Raw genomic sequence first — 16,790 nt, 5'->3', positions numbered from 1 at the left:
CTATCCTGTGAAGCAGTAATAGGTATTCTTGTGTTACGTTCAATACTCAAGAAATATTAGTTGTAGCAGAGTTAATACCGAACATAGTTAATACCAGCTGCAATGCAATACCAGCTCGTATTTGTCATTTCATAGAATCTAAAAATTTTGGACGGAAGGATGAGTCGTGTTACGAATTAAGTTACAGATACTATTTGGGTCAAACCTTAAGTCAACAAGATATACATTTGGTCTACTACTTGGTCTACTTTTTAGATATCCGGAAATACAAAGTCTCCCTGCCCTTACGACGTTTTATAAGGCTTTTATTTTATTTCCCCGTTCACCTATATGGAATATGGCACTACCTACTAATTTATGTCGCATTGGCTTGGTCCTAAACTTCTTTTTTGGCATAGTTAGATTTAGAATTCCTGAGTTACGTGGCCACTTGAGACAGGAACTAATGTCTTTGACGAACTTAAGAACCCCTGTCAAACGACGACGCGCTGCTCACTTACTTTATCTACCTAGGTATGTAAGATCATCAATGGTAAAATTGATACTGACATCTTATTATCGCAGAATAATATTCGTGTTCCTCCCAGGCGACCTCGTTATCTAAATTTGATAACTTACGAGACACCTATTTTATCGATTGTTCAGCACTCCTTGTTTACAGACTAGCACATGATTACAATACAGTTTCAACAGGTGTCAACATTTTCACTTCTGAACGAAACTTTAGTAGTCAGTTGAAGAGAATATCGTAAATTGAAAAGTGAACCTTCTTTATTTTTTGTATTTGTTATTTCTTTTTCTTATGTTGTGCAGTTTCAGCCAAACGGCCTTGTGCTGTATGAAATTTAGTGAATAAATAAATAAATAAATAAATAAATAAATATTTGAAACTTTTTATAGACGAACTGATTGTTTTCTTGTTGTCAAGTATTTTGTAAAAATAACTCATCTTCAATTAAGTTCTAGTCTGAGTGGAAATAAAGTAAATCACTAAAGCTGAGAGGAGAGGTACCTGTTAAATCTTGAACGGCTGGAGAAAGGCTTGTTCAGAAAATTCACTTTTTGTTTTATCCAAACATAACATATCTAATGGGATATCAACTTCTCTCGTAAGTGTATTTAGCTAATTAAAACAAAAATGTTAATTTCTACCAATAAACGATAACTCGTAACGTCAGGAAAGGAATAACAACGTAAACTAGGCTAGCAAACTTCCGATAACAGGCATACATCGTTTTCAAGATTCGATTCAAACTTCCTTCACCTGTTGCATTATTATAATAATTACTTATAAAAATTAGCAATGCCCGCTTTACATCGTAGGTTTAATAGTAATTTCAAGGTGGGTGATTTTTTCGTTTTCCTGAAATGGAGAAAATCGAAAGAAAGCATAATATGAATATATCTGATATGAACATTCATGCTCAAAACACACATAATTTTAAAGAAATATACGTAACCTGTTACTTATATTTTTGTTTTAGAAGTGTCTGATTGATTTATTCTATTTGTACTTTTACGTAATATAAATTTCAATCTAAAAATACTTTTTAAGATAAATATTATTCTGATTTCAATAATAGATTTAGCACCGTTAGTGAGCATGCATTTACGAAAACCAACACACAATTAAATATAGGGATAATTTCGTAATAATATCAACAGTTTTCAAAGAATTATGTGACTCGTATTAACGTATTGACTTTCTTCAATAGTGAAAACATCTTTAAATTTGGTGAGACACGTGTGGATTGGAATCCAACTTCAAATCCAAGTTCAGTGGCAAGGAACGCCATTGGTTGCCACTCTAAAGCAGGAACCCGATCTCAGTAATTGTTATCCGCGTGCAAATTTCGGAATTTTATTTAATGTAATTTAAAATATTTAAATCTCAATGTATACATAATTAGTGATTATTCATTTATATAAATTATTAAACTATTTTTACCAATTAGTAACTATTCGTAATTATTAGTAGAAATTATTCTAACAACTATCGTTTCAAGATTAAAAATATTATTGAAAATTTTCAATGTTTACTGCTTTAGAAGACTTTGAATTTAAGGTAAATTTAATTGTAAATTAGTCAATATTATTAATGGATTAATGACAGCTTATTTCTCATTAAAACCTTCTCCGCTGTTGCCTAAATTTTCCCGAAATTTTCACTTTTACAAACATACTGAATAAAGCTTTCAAATATAATAAATTAATATTGAGTTATAAATTTATTTTTTACATTATATGCTATTAGCAGTAGATGGATACTATTTAATCATAAATATTACTATGATTATTTTAGATATTCTGAATTTATTTTTATTTTACTATTTTGATGTAGCATTTCTGTATGAAACCTGAAATCTCGTTACAGAGTTATTAAAAAAGGAGCTTTTAGAAAATTTACACCTAAATTACTTCATCTGAATTCATGAATCGTGTCAATCACCAACGACTACGCTTTGCGGAACTTTTTTTTTTAAAGCCGACAAAGTTATCACCTCTAGATGGATTTCTTCTAGGAAAATATATTACTATGAGATTTGTTTATTATTAGGGACAGAAATAAGAGTATTAATTTTGTATTAATTAATATTTCGTGAACTTTCAGAGTATGTATTCCATAATTATATGTTTGAATTTTTATTTTTATTATTTAATTTTCTTTCAAAACCTAAAGTGAACCAATAAACATTCCTAAAGTCAAGAGAAAATGTAAAAGAAGAGTATTGTATTACTGAGTCAGATTCTACCATCACAACAAACTCTAATATTTCGTACATAAGACCACTAGTGTATGTGTGGTAATTAAACTTAATTACGGAAGGAATTCGAATTCCGTAACGCTAGAGTTTGAAAAGTAATGTTCCTTTTACTTAATTAAATATTCCCCAAACTTTCCAATTTGTTATTTGTAATTTCATTATGTACTATTAATGTACCAGGTTCATTCACTTCCCATAATAACACTAGAAAGTAGCCTAATTTATAGAAGCCAAACACAGGTCTCCCACCTTACGAAATAGAATGGCGGACTAAAATATAAGAAAAACGAATTCCGAGTTCTAAAATTATCTAGATCAAGTAGCTAATAAATTACTATGAAATGCTGTTATTTTTAATTATGTGAAAAAGTTGCCTTTTGATGTAAAAAAAAAAAAATAGGAAAATAAAATTTTAAGGTAATCGAAGTATGCTTTGAGGTGCCGCAAGAATGATAAAGTTTCACAAATATAACATTTCAGCCTCTTTCACTCTTCTTTCGTTTGGACGATAAAAAATATTGGTTGTACTTATTCTTCTTATTATATTTCTTATTATTGAAAAAACAGACTTTGACGGGGCAGAAGAAGGAATAAAGAGTGATTATTATATCTTCGAATACAGTAATTTTTCGTTTAAACAAATATATTTTTTGCTTATTTATTTTTTAAGCTTCATTATAAATTTAAATCGCTTCACCTCCTCCACCCTAGAAGTTAGTTTTATCAATAAAAATACATAACAAGTATAATAAAGATTTTTAATAGTGCAAATAAAAGAGCAAAAGTTGCTGAAATAGTACACGAAATTTTAAATTTATGTACCTTTGTCACCTCAAGCATACTCTGATTACTCTAAAATTTTATTTTTATCTTTTCCGCATCAAAATGTAACATTTCCACACTATTAAAAATAACATTTAATAATTCGATTTTTTCCTTCCACCCTAATGCACAGGATATGTAGATAAAGAATGCTCTCTTATCCTATTTCTACACACTTCCTTTTCAATCATATTTTGCCGTACTTCTATTATTATATTTTCCACATTGAAGGTATATTTCTGTATCAGTATTAGTCTGCGTTATGATTGGCAAACAGTTGCTACCAAGATTGTTATAAAATAGAGGATCTGCCCATATAACAAAACCGTGAAGCCATTTGTTACAGTTTCGCCACACCTACACCGCCGCTCCGCGCCACTAAGATCGCAGTGTTTCGAGCCAATAATCATGGCGGAAACGAGAGTTGCCAATCAGCGTGCCAGCTCAGATGATGCTCGGTTGTTTTTTGGCTTCAATGAGTTCATAGGATGAAGACACGTATGGACAGATCCTCTATTTTATAAGATCCTTGATTGAAGTACCGGATCTAGAAATTTCGGGCCCGCCGCAAGAATATTTGAAAGGGCCCCCCTATGTATTCAATGCTTTTTCTAATAGTACATTTTAATAAAATATTCCTAGTGTTCTATTTGCTACAGAACAGATATTCAAGTACTTACGTTTTACAAGAAATCCTTCCCCCTCGACTTCCGCAAAATTCCGGATAAGATCTCTCTTTTCAATGGTCGAAGCCCTCTCATGGTTGATTGCCGACATTTCCAGGTCGTTCTTTTTTTCCTGTGTTGTTGAACACCTTAAATAGCTCTTGATCCTCTTTAAGACTGAGAATGACCTTTCAGAGGAAACCAGTCACTAGCAAAGCAGGAATAAAACAAGAGTGGTCAAAACTTTAGGATAACTTGGGGCAATAGTATTAAACTCGAAGTATAGTAATAGCGCCACTTCAAGACAATGTTGATCTTTGAAATATGGTTTTTAAGTCCATAGGGAAATTAATCCAAATGGTAGCGATGGACCAATGTCTTGCTGGTACTTCTTTTGTAGTTTTTCAGGCTTAACTAAAATTTCTTCGTCTGGAAGGCTTACAACCACTATCAAAAATATGATCGAAAATTCATCAAGAATTGTTTGTAACGATGTAAAACCGTTCTCTATTTCATTGTACATGATATCTAAAAGTCTATTCTAAACATTAACCCTGACGCAAGCCTCTGTGTCCGAAAACCGATGATCTTCTATCCGTTCATCGAAGTGCTTCTTTCACTTTGGGTTGCCTTTTTTCTAAGAACACAAGGTTGACTTTCCACTTAGCAGCAACAGCTGTGGACTCTTGTTTTATTTAATGATATTCTCTCATTTTCTTCAGTTCCTCTCGGCTCTCTTCAAGCATTCTCAAAGTCAATTTGTTTAGTTTGGAGAAGTTGCGATGTGATGTTAGGTTATGAAAATATTTTTGACAGCACCGCAATCAGAAACACAAAATCTATGACACCCATGACTTTCGCAAATCACTCTGCTTCTAATATCTTGTTAGCCTTCTTACTTGTCATTGAAACTTTTCGGAGAGCTTTCATTACATCAGCATACTTCAACCTGATAGCCACAATGGATTCATACAGTGAGGCCCATCTCATTGGACTGACCTTTTTCAAAGCGACATCTGATTCTCCTGTCAATGATAAATTATCCCACCTATTTATATTTTGGCCAAGAATGTACAAATCCTGGAGCGTTCTGAAGCAACTGACAACTTCTTTTACACCTCTGACGGCATCATTAATGACAAGGTTTAGGTTATGTACCGCACAGTGAATATATATATAGTTCGTTCCTCAATTTCTTGAAGTTTCTTCTGAACACCTGAGTAAGCACCACTCATCACAGAAACGCCATCATATCCCTGCCCTCTCCACTTTTTCACAGACAATTCCAATTTCTCCAAATGACTTAACAGTATAGAGTTGCAAGTTCTGATGCAGTTGGATTTCGTACATGTAAAAATTTTAAAAACACTTCTTGAATCTCGATCTGTCTAGAAACTTCGTTTTCTAAGCTATCGTTTACTTCTGTAAAAGTTACATAGCGAGTAAAGAAATGCATTTGATCTTTCTTTAATAAATCTTGAGTTGTATCAATGATTAAAGAGAAAATGGCACTCTTTTAATCTCCTTCAACAAATTAGCTTCTGAATATGAAGACAGAAAATGGATGCTTTGATTTTGAATGTCACGGCTGAGATACTTAATCTCACCTTTGGCTAAATTGATTAGTGAAAATAAGAGATAACTCGTGCGTGGTTGTTACTCCTGGTAGCTCATTACTTAGTTCAAATAATTAAACTATTGTGAAAATATAATTCTTTTTCAAGTGTTTTAAAAATTAGTATTTAAGGCAAGGTGCAGGGGGACCTTTGAATGAAAGCCCTTGGATCCCTTAGGGTCTGGGCCCCGTCACGGAGCGGGGTCTTGCGGTTTATAGATCCGGCACTGCTTGGTTGCTACTTTGGTAAGTGCGAGGCAATCAGATAAACAGGAAAAGGAAATTTTTGATTTGTTGGTGAATTTGGAGTTTAGCGTCCCGTTCAGCATCGAGACTATATGAAATGTGAACCTACAGCATCATATGGGATCCACATATTCTCCCGCTGCAAAACTAGCCCGGATTTCCCGTACATAAACCATATGGAAATAGCGTATAAAGGATGTTATTCGTTAGATTTTCAATATGGTTGGTTTCGGTTTTAGGTAGTAAGGCAAAAATTGGATACCATTACTATAAGATATTACGATACAGTAAAAGACATTGTAGATAATGAACGCGGTAAATAATTGTAATATTGCAATAATTTTAAGTAATAAAGTGACTAGGATTTGCAACCAGTAATTAACATACGTAGTGGATGGCATTTTTCTTTCCTTAACAGCTGCGACTGGATATTCACAAACTTACGAAAAGTGAAGCAAAATAAGTCATAATTCACGAGATCAGGCTGCAGTTGATAGTTATTCTGTTCACGTAGACCAGTAGACTATATTAAACATTATGAGCCTTAAAAGACAAACTAGTTATACGTTATTTTGTTAAGGGTTGTGTTATCTTATGAAACTTCAACAACATAAGCACGTTTATAGATACGAATGTTATAGCGGATATCATACCTACAGTAGGTGCGGATTGATCTGACTTTCATGTTCTGAATCATGGGCAGAAATCTTTACTTGCTAGAGATAAACTATATTTCAATTGTAAAATGTCCTTCTATTGCTATGTCAACGCATGTTCCTAATGGACAGGTTGAAGTTTATCAAAGAGTACAGACTCGCCGAACGATTTATCGACCTGGTCAGCGCGTTATGTGGTCACAATCTATAGCGCTGAATCTAGAGATTGAATTGGAATCTATGAGAACAGATTATTGCACTCAAGACGTGTGAGTTTCATACAAAAATAGAACATTAAAGAAACAATCGAGGAAAAGTTGAACATATTCTACGAAACTTTCATTCTTGTTAAATTAGGATTTACTTTAATGCAGAATAATGAGTCAAAGGATAGCAATTGAAATAAGATGGTCAGGGGAGGAAAAAGGATACATAATGATTAGGTGGAAGAAGAAGAAGATGTTGGTCCAAATGGAATAATGTACTCTGATATTGTTGGAGAAATAGAAGTTGGTGAAGGAGAAGAAAGATTGAATAAAGGAAATATTGAAAGAACTATACTAAAAAGAAAAAGAATAACAGATTGTGAAGAAGAAAGGGAAGAATGTTGTTGGGAGATCAAATATTAAAGATTAATCTGTAATCGCGATTTGGTAGTGACAGGCAGTGAGGTAGAGAGGTGGTTTGTTTTGGCTTTAGGTAGTAAGACAAAAATCGAGTGAGCCTTAATTGTAAGATATCTCAACACATGTAAAGACAATGGAGATAAGAAACGCAGTGGTCGAAATGAGACGGTATGCGATGGTATGCCATACCTCCTATGGTTTTTCATGATCAAGACATACCGTAACTGGAAAGTGAATGCTAACAAATCTTTAATAAATTTATTTTTATACACAGTAATTAACGAATAGCTTTGCACGTAAAGATACTTTATTCCTTATCTCGAAATAATTTCTAAGTTAGCAAGAACGACATTTTTGTTATTTTTTTCTATCTTTTGTTTTCAAAATGAAGTGTCTACAAAGTTCAACTAACTTATACTATGTTGTGTCATATTCAATTGTTTCTTTCCTATGTGTGTGCGTCTTCTTGCCTTAATACATATAAATGCCATGTTTTGAGCATGAGAGGTTATCTGCTGTGCGGGCAGTACATTTCGGGGGTCTCTAATACCCCTAGTCGAATGGAGGAACCGGGAGTTCTCCAAAGGGAAATTGTTTAAAAATTCTTAATATAAAAACTCGTCTTCTGAGCATTTTCCTGTATAATTCTCTATAATACAATATAAGGGGATTTTTTTGTTGTTGTTATTTTTCTCAGAAAGTTGCAAGTGGTGGGCAAAGCATTTCATTCCACACACCGTAACTACAGAGGAGCTCTCCCTTGTTTTCCAGTCATTATTTAAATAGGAATGCAATCTTTTAGGCAATGTACCCTCAATGTATTTCAAAGTATAAATAGCCGGTATGTCGAATCAAAATATTAATAAAACATACCGGCCTTTGCTTTCTCTCCACTTCGAACATTGAATAAACGTGATAAGTAATTCAAATATTGCAAATAATAATGAATAGAATTCGGAACCAGTAATTACGATACGTAGTGGATGACAATACTTTTTTTATTCTTAAAAATATTAAGTCGTGGTTATAATTCAAATAAATAACCAGCTGTTTCTTGACAGTTTAATTAATGATGATAGACTAATTGAGGCAAATGCTCAACCCTTACATTTTTGGATTTATCTCCTCTTATTGTTAGACATGTATCAACGGTAAGTTGATTCCTGTTCATGAATTAAATATATTGTATGTTATGAAATTTATTTTTTATTCATTCAGAAAAATGAAATGACATGAAATCTTTAAGTTTTACGTCCCACGCTTATGCCGGTTAGACTTTATGAGAAATCAATGAAGTGGTAGAATGGAGAAAGTGGGAGGAAACGGGAGAAGCCCGAGGAAACCCACGCACACGGTATTTGTCCGGGGCAAGGTGGGATAGAACCAGGGACCAGAGGTAAACGCTCTACCACTGATACATGGAATCTTGTTTCTACATAGAAAAATAAGATGATATTAAAAGACCTTAATTTTAATACAGGGCTATGGTCCCAGTGTGACTACCAGTTTAGCGACGGGGTGATCTATTTCAACACCAAAGGTCCAGTGTTACGGTTAGCAAAGATCTGTGTTACCGATTTGACACAGGCAGTACTGAGCGGTATGAAAATAACAACGCGGCTCTGTTACAGAACCAGGTGATTAAACGAACGAATATAGAGATAGGAGCAGCGCCATTTGGTAATTTCTTTATAGGGTGAGTCAAAAGTCATATTATAATCGAATACAATAAAACTACTCGACAGACAGGAATGAAATGTTCCTAAACATTTCAAAGACTATACCGCGTTTTCGGGGGCCATAGTAAAATCCGCCATCTTGGATTCAATTTTAAAATGTCAAAAGGAAAAGAGTGTGTATGACACATCATCTAGCACTAAAATTTGCTCAGAGATTCGTATCTATAGTTGCGTATTGTCTAACTCTGGCCATGTCCAAAAGATACAAGTGCACTGATTAGAAAAGGACTAGGATTTCCGTGTGGATACATCGTATCTACGCGGGTGTGCTCCTTAAGTAATGCAATTTCATGTATAAAAGTACAGCAGGTGGGAACACCATGCCAGGTCTGGAGTTCGTGGTCTTTGTGTCGTATTATCCGTGACGTAATGAGTCACAAATGACGCAGACAATGACGTAACGAAAGTGGATAATTTTCCAAACACTAGCATAACTGAGATCAGTCTCATTCATAATCGTTTGGATGGTTACACGTCTGTCTTCGAGGATTAAACAATTCACTTTCACAGTGGCCGTATCGTCTGTCAGAGATGTCTTCCAGGTTTTGGGTCGTCTGCAGTGTTTCTTTCAGACATAATGTTCCGGGGGCACACTTAGTATTCCAGGGGATCACTGCTAGTACTATTCCGGGGGGCACTGCTAGGATTTATTATTATATTATGAATGTCTTATTTTGGTCTTTTCCGGGGCTCACTGTCAGAGCTCCTGGATGGGCAGTGCCCCCAAAAACATATCTGGAAGGAAGACAGATCGTCTGTGAGACATATGACCAATTTGGAATTTCTTTTTTCACTTTATAATGGTGTCATAAGATGGACAATCAACGCCATACACAGCCTTCATGTCGTCATGAATTTGTCTGGCATTATTGCCCTTCAAATGTAGGAGCTTTATCACACTGCGAGTCTCAATCTTATCCACCTTGCACTTTGGTCACTTTTGGCATACCCTGTAAATATAATAATCATTAGGAGCTAATTGTTTTAACATCAGGCACGTAAGAACCAAAGATAACACTAACAAAATTTCATCATCATATCTTAATAACTTCCTGGTGATAATTAAAACTTTACGATACCCCTCGTATTAATACATTATCTTATTAATTGTATAAAGCAAATACAGAGTCTACCACACTTCTCTACAAGAAAGAGTAACAAATGATTCAAAACAAAATCGATCCCTTTCCAACTATCGACAAAATCATTTCTCTATCAACAAATCCAGCACAACTATTACGAATTGGTGCGTAGCCATTAGAATTCCTGCAGCACCACAATGTCTCACGTTTTGAATTATATTTCAATATTCAGTTTCTGTTGTATTTGTATATTCTTACAATGAAGTAAGTCATTTTGTATAAATCATATTATAGAACCGCCTAATAATAATGATGAGACGATAATAATTTTAGTTGGAATTAGCTACGTTCGTAACAGTATTATGGTAACTAGTGCACAATCATAGTTATGTGTTCTAGTGGCGAATTTCAGAACTAAAGCAATTGAATGGAACAGACAGAAGTGCTAAGCGGCAGGGTTTGCACCTGAAAAATAAAATTTCAATTATAGTTAAGAAAGAAAGAAGTTTTTGTGTTTTATTCTCTGTTTGCTTTATAAATACGAAGATATAAATGACTAATGATGGTAAATCTGAATAAAAAAAGGCAATTATATCGTTTAATATGGTGGAAATACAACTTCCGGCAAAATTAAAAAAGTTAAAGCAGTGTGATTATGGACAAGCTTGGTTGTTTATTCGAGATGTAGTACAAGCAAGGTTATGTGAGTCGAAATATGTATGTGTACCTTATATAGAAGAGGCCAACCTGTATGATGTTTTGTCTGTGTTCGTAAAGACTATAAAGGTAGGATTAAATATTATCTAAAATTTAGATCTTCGTTTTAGTTTTGGTTTTTTTAATCCTGTACGTTTAAGGCCTTAACTATTGTATTATTTAACGTCAGACATCTGTTCGTAATAATCTTCAAATTGTTCAAGATATTTTATACAAAACGTTTTGAATCTCTTAACTATTTTACAAAGTTCATCTAAATAATAAGATAGGCAATAGTATACGTGAGAACCCCCTGATGTGCGTTTCTTCTGTGTTCTATTACCACTTCTACATGAAATACCATAAATTTTCTACGTAGTGCAATAGTAAGAAGTATCCGTGGGCACAATACATGCGATATGCGTTAAATTCCTCCCTCCCCACACACATGCATAGTCATAGATAAAGTACAAGGGCACTACACATGCAGATATAAAGTACAGGTACGTTCTTTTTAATTTCGTATCAGCCGATAAGTAAATAAAAGTCGCTTTGTTACCCCCTTGTTAAGTTTGTAGATACTCAATGAATAATCCCTAAAAGAATGAGCGTCCAGCTCCTTCGGGAACTGACGCGGCTTTAAGTATACTATATCCATAATAATATATTACATACTCGTTAAGTCTAAATTAATGAGATATTACATAGGATGAGGTACCTGGAAACAGTCAAGTTTATTTATTTCATTTTCCGCCGTATGCTCCATATTTGTAAAAGTTTCTCGAAAACATGTCCCAAAGTTGATCTTGCTTTCACAAAAGGGGTTGATTGGTCTACTGTGTAACTCCATGCAGAACAACAGTCGTACTATCCCAGTTTAGGTAAACCTTCCTACATTCATGATACATTTAATTTTCTTCATCAGCAATTTTATTCTGACTGCATGAGACAGTGTTCCTTAAAGAAGCTGCATTAATGGGTACAGATTCATATTAGGAGGGCTTACCCCTTATGAGTATAAATATAGTGTGGTAACTATGTCATAGAAATTACTATGTTAAAAACACTAAACAAATTACGCAAAGTGGCCACTAAAAGTGAGAATTTTATCTAGCCGAGACAGGGCAAAAGTGCAGCAGGGGTCGTCCATAGGAAGCGGTGCCACCAGTGCGTCAGCGATTGTGGTTATATATGTAATTAAAATGGTGGTAAAACACTTCATATGGCATAAAAACACGCGCCATGCGTGTGACAGCTGTGTGACCTTTCTACAGTTTCTCTGTACACTGTCTTAACTTAGCACTTTATTTCATCATGAGTTTGTTATGGAGTATTGCCTAAAGTGGTAAAGAATACAGTTTCCATTTCATATTTCTAGCTTATACACGTGAGAGGTAAGATCCCGATACTTATATAGTTCGAGTACTTGTACACCCAACCACGAAAGTATCTCCCTGCTAAGCGCTCTAATTCCATTACTTGGGGTCCAGGTCATTTGCAGTTGTGAGAACGTCTAGACAGATTAACCCAACTTACACGTAACTTTTCTCGGCACTGACAGCAGTTGGTAGACCTGATTCAGGTGTTTATGCAGGTAAAATTGTAAAGTAGGTGACTAACGAAACAGTTCTCCATTCTAAGATGAATTTCTATGGTTCGAATTGTGTTTTCCAAAGAACACCATATATTTGTCTTAATATTGCTGTGTATGTAATGTATTATTTCTTTATATACTGTATGTTTAGAGAAATGAAAATACTGACCACGCATGAATCAGAAAATGCTTGAAAGTAGCTGAAAATTTCAAACCTAGAACAACTGCTGGAAAAAAGTTATGAAAATTTAAGAAAATCTTGGGCAAGATTTGAATCCACGCCAAAAAGAATTTTCATTACTAGAATGTTTCCCTAGTACGCTTGGCCACGAAGGCCGACAGCAGTTGGCCTTAATTTCCGCTATATGTAGATCATTACTCTTGATGTCCTATCTGTATCGGCCAATAAGATCAAAGGATATCTGAAATTCCTGGAATCCGCGAAAATGCAAGCCGGCAGACAGGCACGTAGCTAGGATTTCGTAATAGCGGGGGTCCGTGATGAAATATTGAGGTTATCACACCAGGGGCTGGGAGTAGAGTGGTGGTACTTGACCTTGTTTTTTGACCTACTGTGCATGCGCAAACTATTCCAGTTTCAGTTCCTGTTCCAGTTTCGATTCCTGCTCCGATTCATGTTCCGACTCATGTTCCAGTTCCTGTTCCGGTTCCCCCGGAGCAAACTACGCGCAACGAGTAGCCTCTTACGACTATGAACACCACTAGACCATGCATGCGCAGAACATTAGATACTACAGCAACACTGCAAACTCGTTACATGCAATAGTATTCAGCACAAAACTTATGAATCCCCCAATTAAGCAATTACAAATTACAGCCCGTTTCAAAGTGTAATTTTCTGTACTTTTTCTGGTCATTTCATGTATTGGTTTGCAACCCTGCATATTTATTTAGAATAAAGGGTATATATTCTCCGTGTGCCTCGGTCTCCCCTGTAAACATTCGTTTTTGTTTGGCGTTCGTCTGATTTGTACGTCCTGAGCAACTGTAGTTTTCGTAAACGCTTGCAAACGCAAAAATTGATACTTTACCAACAACAAAGATGGCCACCATTCAAAAACACTTTTACATTCGACAAAGTGAATAGTGTTATTGACCTTCTCATACACAAGAGTCACCACACTCGAATTTTTATAATTTTCGGAGATGATAGAGCAACCTGCTCTGGACCACGTAACATGGATTGACCCATCTTCAAGTTCCTTAATTTTAGTTTGTTCTAAAAGTTTTGGAAGTTTCTCGCCTGATATCTATGAAATTTTGTGTAGTTATTTAATTCGGATTTTGTAACCAAAGTAATTTTGCCTGTATTCTCTCCTCTGCTAGTTAAATACATTTCTGGTCGAACCATGGTTTGTTCCTACGTATTTTCGCATGTCCGTATTTTTCTTTTGCTGAAATTTTAATGCTATCTCTAATTTCAACCTAAGTACTCTCAACACTAGTGCACTCCGAATCTTCTAAAATCGAGAATCTATCCGAAACTTCAATCTGGTATTTTTCTCTTACCTGGATCTATTCTAATTTCTTTAAATTATACTCTCCGTTTTCGGACATTGAATATTTCCTCTATTCAACGATAATCTCTCTCTTATTATCGCTGCTACCAGGTAGCGACCAGTGTCACAATCAGCCCTCTAAAGGACCGAACATGAATTATGCTAGATTGTCTTCTTCTATCTACTAAAACGTGATCAAATTGTCTGTATTCCTTATGCAGACTTTTGTTGCCTATAACACTAGTTAACAAAGGTTTTGTTATATAAAAGGAAATACCTGTTCTTAAAGGAACTTTTTGCGCTGAATTCGAATATGCACTCGGTTTTTCTCCATCACGTACGATTTTCCCGTAACAAAGGGATTTTCGGGAAAATCCCTCAAAAATTTCCCTTTTCGTTTATTTTACACCCCAAGATCTTGTCCCCTTGCATATACTAACATAGAAATTATACCTAAGTATACTTTGGTTCATATTTAACAAACCCTCCAAGTTTCGTAATAATCGCTTTATTCTTTCTAGAGAAATAAATATGTTTGTATGTATACTGTGTGTACTGTTTATTGCACCTTATAGTAATGCTTTCAGATCTCTTAAGTTGAGGTAAAACGTTTTGCTTTATTACCACAAACACATATATAAAATAGAATACAATATAATTTACAAGTGTGACAATTTACAATAAACAATAATACAAATGTACCAAAAGGTCATGAAAAGACAATGAAAACTATCACAATATATGAAACTTCCATTGGGTTACAAAAACGTACACTACTTCCTTCTTTTGTAAGAAATGTTGCATTCTCTAACAAGACCCCAACAATAGTCCCCCATCATTGAAGGATCCCATCGTCCCTGGTACCTTTTCTCCATTGCCATTATATCTTAATGGAATTTTCCCCCTGTTCGTCCCTGAGAGCACCTAGGTTAGCAGGAAAGAAGCTGAGGTGGGAGTGCAAAAAGTGGATTTTTATAGACATCCTACAACCCAACTCTTTGTATTTCTGTATCATGTCCTGTACGATTTCTGTGTAACTCTCAGCTTTGTTATTGCCCAGAAAGTTGCGCACAACACACTTAAATGCTGTCCAGGCAGCACTGTTTAACTTGCTGTCAAAGCTATCATCAAGCATTAATTTCCTAATTTGGGGACCAATAAACACTCCCGCTGAAATCTTAGCATCACTCAGGTTAGGGAACTTATCTCGCAAATACTTGAAACCTTCACCAGATGTGTCCATGGCTTTGACAAAGTTTTTCATAAGTCCTAACTTGATATGAAGTGGCGGTAGTAATATCTTATTAGGATCTACCAAAGGAGCGTATTTGACGTTGCATTCTCCAGGTACGTAATTCATTCTAGGTTCCCATTCCTTCACTTCATAATGTTTGTCATCAGCTCGGCTATCCCATAAACATAAAAAACATTGGTACTTCGTGTAACCGCACTGCAGTCCTAATAAAATACCAACTACCTTCAGATCACAACATATTTGCCAACATGGTCCTTGTAATTTATAAGATTTAGCAAAGTTGACATGGTGTCATAGGATTCCTTAATCTTCACTGAGTGCGCAAGTGGTATAGAAGGTTTTTTATTTCCATTATGTAAAAGGACAGCTTTAAGGCTGACCTTTGACGCGTCGATAAATAACCTCCATTCTTTTGGAACGTAAGGAATTCCTAGCTCCGCCATCAACCCATTTATATCCGTACATACGCACACATTATCTTGCATTGAGAAATAGCTTGAAAATTGAACATGCCTTTTCCTGTACGCTGATATGTTCGTTTCTGCATCCAATAAGTTCCACTGCTGGAGCCTTGATCCCAGAAGGGATTATTGTTGGGGTCTTGTTAGAGAATGCAACATTTCTTACAAAAGAAGGAAGTAGTGTACGTTTTTGTAACCTAATGGAAGTTTCATATATTGTGATAGTTTTGATTGTCTTTTCATGACCTTTTGGTGCATTTGTATTATTGTTTATTGTAAATTGTCACACTTGTAAATTATATTGTATTATATTTTATATATGTGTTTGTGGTAATAAAGCAAAACGTTTTACCTCAACTTAAGAGATCTGAAAGCATTACTATTAGGTGCAATAAACAGTGCACACAGTATACATACAAATATATTTATATCTCTAGAAAGAACAAAGCGATTTTTACGAAACTTTTAGGGTTTATTAAATATAAATCAAGGTATACTTAGGTATAATTTCTATGTTACTATATGTAAGGGAACAGGAGCTAGGGGAATAAAATATCTGAAAAAGGGAAATTTTGAGGGAATTTCCCGAAAATCCCTCTGTTACGGGAAAAGTGTACGTGATGGAGAGAAACCGAGTGCATATTCGAATTCAGCGCAAAAAGTTCCTTTAAGATCAGGTGATTTTTCTCATGTAACAAACAAAAAGTTTAAATTTGTTAACTAGTGTAATCGGTTTCAAAATACCCTCTCGTCTTACCTTGGCATTGAAATCCCCTAATAGAATTTTCATATAGTATCGCGGGAGTTGGTCAAATATCCGTTCCAATTCTTCGTAAAAACTGTCTTTTATATCGTCATCCTTATCTTCTATTGGGGCATGTACATTTATAACAATAATATCACACCACCGTCCCTTAAGAGTAATAAAAGAAAATATGTCAGTAACAAATTCAACCTGTTTAATTCCTGATATTATTCATTTGTAAACGAAAAACGCTGATCCTAATTGGTGGTTTTTATCTTCTTCTTCCGTTCTGTACATAACCTA

The 16,790-nt window shown here is 34.9% G+C and overlaps 2 protein-coding genes across 5 annotated transcripts in view; both read left to right on the top strand.

Annotated features, from left to right (window-relative positions):
- Window positions 1-1,958, top strand: part of LOC145682086 (uncharacterized) — a 62,908-nt gene extending 60,950 nt beyond the window's left edge. For both annotated transcript variants that reach the window (XM_081753682.1, XM_081753681.1), the window contains one exon: window positions 1,716-1,958. The gene's annotated coding sequence lies outside the window, so the exon portion shown is untranslated. The remainder of the gene's footprint in view (window positions 1-1,715) is intronic.
- Window positions 1,959-10,630: 8,672 nt separating this feature from the next.
- Window positions 10,631-16,790, top strand: part of LOC145681306 (uncharacterized protein C11orf42-like) — a 130,239-nt gene continuing 124,079 nt past the window's right edge. The window contains exon 1 of one of the 3 annotated variants that reach the window (XM_081752967.1): window positions 10,631-11,002. In XM_081752967.1, the coding sequence (XP_081609093.1) occupies window positions 10,820-11,002 (183 nt within the window). In that variant the 5' untranslated portion in view covers window positions 10,631-10,819. The remainder of the gene's footprint in view (window positions 11,003-16,790) is intronic. The other 2 variants (XM_081752966.1, XM_081752965.1) reach the window with 2 other exon arrangements.

Source organism: Thermobia domestica, chromosome 3, assembly GCF_964235325.1.
Source record: "Thermobia domestica chromosome 3, izTheDome1.hap1.1, whole genome shotgun sequence".
Taxonomy (NCBI): domain Eukaryota; kingdom Metazoa; phylum Arthropoda; class Insecta; order Zygentoma; family Lepismatidae; genus Thermobia; species Thermobia domestica.
Note: the sequence above shows the minus strand (reverse complement) of the source record. Positions and strands in the feature narration are given on the sequence as shown.